Source organism: Eschrichtius robustus, chromosome 19, assembly GCF_028021215.1.
Source record: "Eschrichtius robustus isolate mEscRob2 chromosome 19, mEscRob2.pri, whole genome shotgun sequence".
In the NCBI taxonomy this organism is placed as follows: domain Eukaryota; kingdom Metazoa; phylum Chordata; class Mammalia; order Artiodactyla; family Eschrichtiidae; genus Eschrichtius; species Eschrichtius robustus.
This window is the reverse complement of record NC_090842.1, coordinates 59,827,154-59,835,844: the sequence shown is the minus strand read 5'-3', so window position 1 is coordinate 59,835,844 and position 8,691 is coordinate 59,827,154. Positions and strand designations below refer to the sequence as shown.

The following is an 8,691-nucleotide window of genomic DNA, read 5'->3' as shown; positions in this document are numbered from 1 at the left end:
TAAGGGCCGCGGGTGTTTCTCAAGAGGAGAAGAGAAGAGACCCCCCCAAGGCTCAAAATCTCATCTTTATTGGGAAGACTCAGAACAAACAACCTACCCCCCACCTTCAAGCCTGGGGACGGAGGGCGGGGGATCTGCACCCTCCTCCCATATGTACACAACAGAATCCGCCTGGAGAAGGTGCCCGCGCTCGTGAGGGCTGAGGCAGCAGCTTCAACAAGCTAGCGCTTGAGAGCCAAGCAAGCCCCTTTTCCTCTCCAGACTCAGTTTTCTCACTTGTAAAATGGGCTCAGGGGAAACCGATGCTACGGAGTTTCTCGCCAGCGCTGAAGATGTCCGATTCAGGATGAGAACGTCGGAAGACTGACCAAGGGCCGCCCAAGGGTATGGGGGTGCTGGATATCCTGGTTGGGTTCGCACAGCCCCTTCCACCTCCCTCCCCACCCAGCGCCTCTCCTCCAGCGCCGCGGGGGCTACGTGGCCTCAGGCCCCGGGGACAGGAGGCCGCCCCCAAAGCCCGCCTCGCGGTACTGATTGGGGAACATGTTGCTGCCCACGAGGCTGGCAGTGCCTCCGTCCCCAGGGCCCGGGGACTGGTACGAGTCCAGAGTCAGCGGCTCGGGGCCGGGGGGCTCCCCGACCGCGGCCCCTGCACCCCCATTGCCCGCGACAGCGCTGATGAGTGGTGGCGCTGGGGGCAGCATGTCCAGCATGGTGAAAAGCGGGGGGGCAGCGGGGTCGTAGGCAAAGCCGTCGTCCAGGAGGTCCGGCTCGCAGGGGGGCTCCAGGCCTGGGAGGGATACGGTGCCCGGGAAGAAGTCTGTGTCTGGCAACAGCGCTGATGGCGGGAGGAACGGGCCTGCAGGGATGAGAAGAAAGAAGAAAGTATGGTGGGCTTTTACGGTCGACCTCCGGCCAGGCCCTAACTCAAATGCCCCCTCTGTTGCTAAATGCTTTATCAGTGTGGCCTCCTATAATGCCAAGAAGAAACTCTGAGTAGGGACTATCACCGTTCTCTATCTCCCTTTTTTTGTTGTTGTTGTTAAAATAATTTTTTTGAGGTATAGTTGATGTCCAATATGGTCCAGGTGTACAACATAGTAATTCACGATTTTTTAAGGTTATACTCCACTTATAGTTATTATAAAATATTGGCTATATTCCCTGTGCTGTACAATATGTCCTCATAGCTTATTTATTTTATACATAGTAGTTTGTACCTCTTAATCCCCTGCCCCTATCTTGTCCCTCCTCCCTTTCCTCTCCCTACGGTAACCACTAGTTCGTTCTCTGTATCTGTGAGTTTGTTTCTTTTTTGTTATATTCACTAGCTTTTTTCTTTTTTAAGATTCCACATGTAAGTGATATCATACAGTATTTGTCTTTCTCTGTCACTAAGCTTATGTCCTCCAAGTCCATCCATGTTGCTGCAAGTGGCAAATTTTCTTTTTTTTTTTTATGGCTGAGTAGTATTTCATTGTGTATATGTACCACATCTTCTTTATCCATTTATTTATTGATGGACACTTAGGTTGTTTCCATTTCTTGGCTAATGTAAATAATGCTGCTATGAACACTGGGGTGCATGTATCTTTTCAAATTAGTGTTTTCATTTTTTTAAACATATATACCTGGAGTGGAATTGCTGGGTCATATGGTATTTGCAAATGATATGACTGATAAGGGGTTAATATCCAAAATATAAAGTTCATACAACTCAACATCAAAAACACCCCGATTAAAAAATGGGCAGAAGACGTGAACAGACATTTTTCCAAAGAAGACATACAGTTGGCCAAAAGGCACATGAAAAGATGCTCAACATCATTAATCATCAGAGAAATGCAAATTAAAACCACAATGAGATATCACCTCACACCTGCAGGATGGCTATCATCAAAAAGACACGAATAACAAATGTTGGCAAGGATGTAGAGAAAAGGGAACCCTCCTACACTGTTGGTGGGAGTGTAAATTGGTACAGCCACTGTGGAAAGCAGTTTGGAGGTTCCTCAAAAAACTAAAAATAGGATCATTCTCATTTAATAAGCAAACAGGCAAAATAACTTGCAGTCCACAGGTGAGTTGCAGAAGCAGGGTTGAAATCATGCTCCTGTAAGTGCTAGGGAGTTTTCCCCAAGAATGAGGAAGAAGAGGAGGCTCCAAAGCCCACCCCCAAAATAAAGACAACCCGAAAAGTGAAATATCCACACCATGGGAGACCCAAGGGAGAAGTCACAAGTTCCAAAATTGTATAGTAAAATGGTGTCACTGTGGGAGAGTCTCTCTTTTTGAGACAAGACAAACCTCACCAGCAAAGTTTGACTACACTTGTCTCAGAAAGAGACACTGCGCTGCTTGAACTCCTATTTCCCAGCCTCCCTTGTAGCTTGATGTGACTAAATGCTGCTGGCTGAAATGTGGGCGTGATGGCTGCAGCTGCAACAGCCACCTTGAACCATGAGGTGGAAACTGTGAGCTGAATGGCAGGAGCTTGGGTCTCTGATGATCATGCAGCCACCAAACCATCCATGGACCACCTACCTCTGGACTGTGTTTATGTGAGAGGAGAAATAATGTTCTATCCTATTGAAGCTCCTGTTATTTGGGGTTTTGCTATGAATGCAGTTAAACATGATCAAATGCAGTTAAACAAATGCAGGTGGCATTCCTGCTTTCTGGCAAGTTCCTAACATCTCCTGGGCACCAACTCTATGTCAGCCACTGTGCTAAATAACTGTGTGATGTGACCTCACTAAATTCTGGAAGGAACCCTAAGAGGGAGGGTCTCCATCTGCAAGTTAAGTAAACTGAGGCCCAAAGAGGTCATACAGTGGCTAAATTGTGTCCTCAAATTCAAACCCAGTCTGATTCCAGAGGCCATGCTCCTAACCATCACACTCTAGTGCCAGGGCAGCTTTGCCACAAGGATGAGAGAGGGGAACTTTAGACACTGGGAAATCGGGGCGACAGAACAAGTGGATGAATGACAGGTGGCTGATGAAGAGAGGCTTTGGGGATTGGGAATCGAAGGTTGATGAAATGGACTAGGATTGGGGGTTTCTAGGGGCAGAGCTGTCGGGCATTGGTTACAGTGGGTTGGGGGGACAACAGGTGATGATTGAAACCTTCAGGGTGGGACTGGCTGGAGTGGTCCAGGCTCAGCAGACTCTGAGTGGTTGGCAGCTGGCTGGCAGCTGGGCGCCATGGGGTCGCTGGGGTGTTGGGGACAGCATTCTTAGAGCTAGTGGTCAGCGAGTGGGGAGGCTTCGGATGGCAGCCAGACAGGGTTAGAATTCATGGGAACTGGAGGCTGGCATGTGAGTTGAGACGAAGGCTGCAGTAGAAGAGGCCAGAGGGTGGCTGAATTCAAGGCTGGCTGGCTCTGACACCACCCCCATTTATCCACCGTCTACTCCCTACTACTGGTTTCACATGTCATCACTAATCTAAACCTATGCCCAGGTGCAGCTCCCCGCTCCACCTCAGACTGGCTGTGTGACCTTGGGCAAGAGACATCGCCTCTTTGGGCCTCAAGTTTTTCACCAGTAAAATGGGGGTGGGGCGTGGGGGGAGATGACAGCACCCCCCCCCAGGGTGATTACCCAGATTAAGTGAGTAAGCACACACAAAGCAGTTATGTGATCATTATATAGTGTCTGTAAAAATAAATACATTAAATTTTAAACGGTCAATGAGGTAGGTATGTGGTGAGACTTTTCAGAGGAGCCCTGAGGCTCTGAGAGGTAGAGCAACTTGGTGAAGGTCACACAGCAGGTAAATGGCCCAGTGGAGATCAGAGCCTCCAGACTGTGTCCAGAACCACTATTCTTTCCACTTTATGTTGCTGGCTAAGTGGTGAGGCAATGCCCTAGTAGGAGCTCCTGGGGGGCCTGAAAAGGCCAGAAAAGCAGGGCTGCAGCTCACCCTCAGCCCACCTTGTGGGCAGGGGCTTGCACTGAGCCAGGACCCACCTGAGCCGTGGCCGGGCAGGAAGTGATCCAGGAAGGCCGGCTTTTTCCTCCGCCGTTTGCTTTCGATGCCATGGGGGTCTGAGGGAAGGCAGAGATGAGGACCCCTGGATCCCAACAGCCCCTCCTCCCCAACCTGGGGTGGGCCAGGGCAGTAGAGTCAGTCATCCCCTCCCAGTAACCTGGAGAGGGATGCGAAAAGGGGCAGAGGGAACACACCAGAGCTATTCAGCTCCCCAAGGACGTCGGGCAGCCCCCGTTTCCGCTTCTTGTCCACACCGTAGCTGTCTGTTTAGGAGATACCAGAGGCATACAAAATAATCCGTTAAAAATAAGAATTAATTAAGAATTAATTATAGAGACCATTTGGGAAGTTGTTGTGCTGTTCTGGTTTTTGCCCAACCAATGCAAATAGATGTCCACATCTTAATCAGAATAAAACCCAAATCCACTTCTAGCTACACTGGGACGTCCCAGACACAATCCTGCCTCAGGGCCTTTGCACTTGCTGTTCCCGCTGCTTCAAACACTCTTCCTCAACTCGTACCACTTCCCTGGAGAATTGCTTAGTCATCCTCCCATCCTCAGGTCAGCTGTCCCCTCCTTTAGGGAGCTCTCCCTGAACCCTAAGGCTGGGTCAGGTGCCCCACTCTGGGCAATCCGAGTTCTGTAAGCAATTCCAATCCCAGCCCTGCCCACTCTGGTTGTCACTGTATGGAAATGGATCTGTCCCCCCTCTCCCCATAAGACTATGAGCCTCATAGGGTAGGGCTGGGGCTGTCTCAGTCACCGCTATGTTCCCAGCACTACCCAGCGAGGGCCAGGCATGAGCAAGCGTGCTGAGGGGAGGAATGATTAAATAGTCCCAAAATGTCATAAAATGGGTACTATTATTATTTCCATTTTGCACAGGAGGAGTCTGAGGCTAGGAGAAGCCAAGATCGCACAGCCAGTAAGCAGCAGACCGGGATTTGAACCCCAGTCTGTGCAACTCTGAGCCTGCATTCTACTTCTGCCTCTTCCCCTTTCCCCTTTGGGTCACCCCAAGCAAGACCAAAGACCTAGTCTCTGGGGCGATGGGTCACCCTGGGTGGCCGTGGTTACCATGGTCCCGAGGCAGGTATGTGAAGGGCAGAGGCTCACTGCAGACCCCATCAGTAAGCCGCTGCAGGAAGACGTTCACTGTCACAGGTTCAACAATCTCCAGGTCCTCGTAGGGTGGTGTCTTGAACACAATGGCAATCTGGCGGTGCACGTCGGCCTGGGAGAAGTCAGCCCGGCCTTCCCAGGAGGCTCTGCTGAACACCACCGATATATCCTCTGGCAGGAAAGTGCGGGCGTCAGCTGAGCCAGGACACTGGTCCACCGGAGACCCAACTCACTCAGCCTCCCCCAAAATCAACACCAATATTTCTAAGAATAAAACTAATCATAATAAAACTAATCATAGTGGCAGCTAACTTTCTGTTGAGCACCTACTGTGTGCCAGTCACTGACATACACACACACACACACACACACACACACACACACACACACACACACTCATCTAATCCTTTAACAATCCAAAAGGCAGGTAGAATTAATATTTCCACCTTATCAGGGGGCCCCAAGACCACCATAGATTCAGTGATTCACTAAGGGGACTCACAGGACTCAGCATATAGTTGTACTCATGGCTATGATTTATCACAGGAAAAGATAGATGCACACGCAGTAAAGAGGAAAGGTGCCTGGAGCGAAGTCCAGAGGAAACCAGGTGCCAGCTTCCAAGAGTTCTCCCCAGGGGAGTCACACAGAACATGCACACCGCACACTGCTGCCCCCAGTGGCAACACACATGAAATGCTTCTACCAAGGAAGCACATTAGAGACTTACTGCCCAGGGTTTTTACTGGGAGTTGGTCAAGTAGGCTCCCTCTAACTGGCACATATCAAAATTCCAGACTCCCAGAAGGAAAGCAAATGATCCACACAAACCATATTGTTTGTACGGTTTAGGTACAGTGAGCCACTCTTAACAGTCAGGAAATGGTAGGAGCCCTCTCAAAGTTCCCAAAAGCCAGCCAAGGGTCAACCTTGTAAACTGGGCTTCCAAAGGCTAACAGTCTCAGACCTGCTATGTTAACTCTTTTCTAGACACCCACTTCATAGATGGGGAAACCAAGGCTTGGAGGGTTTAAGAGACTAACCCCAGGTCATACAGCTGGTAGCAGAATAGTCGGGATTCAGTATGCTACTCTGCCTACTATTTCTTTTTCTTGTCTTATTGCATTGCCTCTCATCACACTAACTCCATATACTGAGGCTTTATATGTGTTGGACAGACATGGTTTGCCTCTAAGACACATAACAATCCTATGAAAAAACTACCTTTAGGAAGTCCATTATATTGAGGGGAAAGCAAAGGCACAGGGAGGTTAAGTCACTTGTCCAAGGTCACAGTCAGCAAGTGGTGGAGCCAAGATGGGAATCCAGGCAGGCTAGAGCTCTTCACCACCAGCTCTTACAGCTTGAGGAAGTTACTGATATCTCTGGGCCTAGTTTCCTCACCTTAAAGAGGGAAAGTCATAGTACTCACCTCACAGGAGTTGTTAGGAAGATTAAATGAGTCACTCCAAGAAAAGGGCTTAGAAAAGGGCTTAACATAATAGGTGCTCCTAAGTCCATGTTAAGTATGATAGTTTTTATTAGTATTATGCAAAATACTAGCTCCAGGTCTGGCACTCAGGAAATCCTCAGTAAATGCTAACTCTCTGTAGTGTAGTTTTTAGGTACGTGGGATCCCATCTCATCCTAACACCAGCTCATTTTAGGGATGAGGAAACAGGCTCAGGGTGGTGAAGTCACCTGCCCGAGATCAGTCAGTGAGTGAATAATGGAACAGGACTCACATGTACCTCGAATCATTCACCCAGGGCAGGAACAGTTTGCCTGCCCTGACCCCAATTCCCAGGCTCCTAACAGCCTCCTTGGCATTCCTCAGATTTCAGCTCAAATATCACCTCCTCTGGGAAGCCTTCCGAGATGCCCGGACCATGTCTGGACTTCCTGTTGTTCAATCTCAGCACTTTGTTTTCTTCCCTCTCAGCATTACTCACATTTGTAATTTGTCTTTCTTTCCCTACGTCCCTCTGAACTGAGAGCCCTGTGAGGGCAGAGGCTGGGCCTGTCTCTGTCACTGCTGTGTCCCACCACTGCCTAGCACAGAACCCAGCACAGAGGAGCTACCCAATAACCATTTGCCCATTCATTCAAAATCTTATAAGAACCTCCCACTCCTGGGTACATATCCAAAAGAATTGAAGACAGGTGTTCAAACAAAAACTGATACACAAATGTCTAAAACAACACTATTCATAATAACCAAGAGGTGAAAATAACCCAAATGCCCATTAACTGATGAATGGATACACAAAATGGGGTATATCCATCTATGGAATATTAGCCATAAAAAGGAACAAAGCACTGATACCTGCTACAGCATGGATGAACCTTCATAACATTACGCTAAGTAAAAGAATCCAGACATAAAAGGCCACACATTGTATGATTCTATTACATAAAATGTCCAAAATAGGTAAATCCATAGAGACAGAAAATAGACTGGTGGATGTCAGAGGCTGGAAGAGAGGGGAATAGGGAGTCACTGCCTAATGGGTACTGGGTTTCTTTCTGGGGTGATGAAAATGTTCTGGAACCAGAGAGTGGTGGTGGCACAACCTTGGGAATGTACTAAATGTCAATGAAGTATACACTTTAAAATGGTTAAAATGTTTTGTTTTAAGAGTAAACCTTGCAGAAAAAAAAAAAAGAGAGAGAGAGAGAGAATCAGGGAAAAAAAAAAAAAAAGTTGTTTTTTTTTTTTTTTTCCCTGAGAACCTCATGTGTGCTTGGCCTTGGACTGGGTGGTTCTGGGGACACAGCTGCTCACCAGGATCCTCCCAGGTCCTGCCCAGACAACCCAGGGGCGGGAGGGTTGGGGGTGGAGATAGACGTTAACTACCTAACCATACAACCTGAGAAAGGATTGTGCAGGGGATTCCTGAGGCTGTAGCATGTTCTCCTATCCTCCCCTCTCACTGCCCTCCTGCCCCATTGGCTTCACTGTTCCTCCAACAACTAGGCCTGCTCCTACCTCAGGGCCTTTGCACTTGCTGTTTCCTCTGCTGGAACACTCTTCCTCACATGGCCACACAGATTCTTCATGGCTCCAGTGTTGTCTCCTGAGAGCGGTCCTCCCTGGCCCCACTAAGTCAAACTGTGCCCCACAACACCTCCAGCCATCTCTCTCTATCCCCTTCCTCAGCATTATCTACCTCCAGATACTACTTTTGCACCGTCTTCCTGATTTTTTTTCAACTCCCTTTCTTTATTTTTTACTTTTCCTCCCAGAAGCACAGACCAGCTGGATTCAAATCCTGTCTCTACCTGACTACCTCTGTGACCTTGAGCAAGTTACTTAATCTTTCTGTGCCTCGTTTTCCTCATCTGTAAAAGGGGAATAAGAGAATCTACCTCATAGAACTGTTAGGCAATTAGATGATTGAATAAATGACACATACAAAGTGCTTAGGACAGAGTTTGGCACTTAATAAGAGCAACATAGGCTTCCCTGGTGGCGCCGTGGTTGAGGATCCGCCTGCCAACGCAGGGGACACGGGTTCGAGCCCTGGTTCGGGAAGATCCCACATGCCGCAGAGCAACTAAGCCCATGCGC

At 48.6% G+C, this 8,691-nt stretch overlaps 1 protein-coding gene across 1 annotated transcript in view; it reads right to left on the bottom strand.

Moving 5' to 3' along the window:
* Positions 1–46: 46 nt before the first annotated feature.
* The window catches only part of RELB (RELB proto-oncogene, NF-kB subunit), a 29,057-nt gene continuing 20,412 nt past the window's right edge, over positions 47–8,691 (bottom strand). The window contains exons 10-13 of the mRNA XM_068527149.1: positions 5,076–5,291; positions 4,191–4,259; positions 3,975–4,052; positions 47–859 (exon numbers count right to left, since the gene is read on the bottom strand). Coding sequence (XP_068383250.1) covers positions 474–859; positions 3,975–4,052; positions 4,191–4,259; positions 5,076–5,291 — 749 coding nt within the window. The 3' untranslated portion in view covers positions 47–473. The remainder of the gene's footprint in view (positions 860–3,974; positions 4,053–4,190; positions 4,260–5,075; positions 5,292–8,691) is intronic.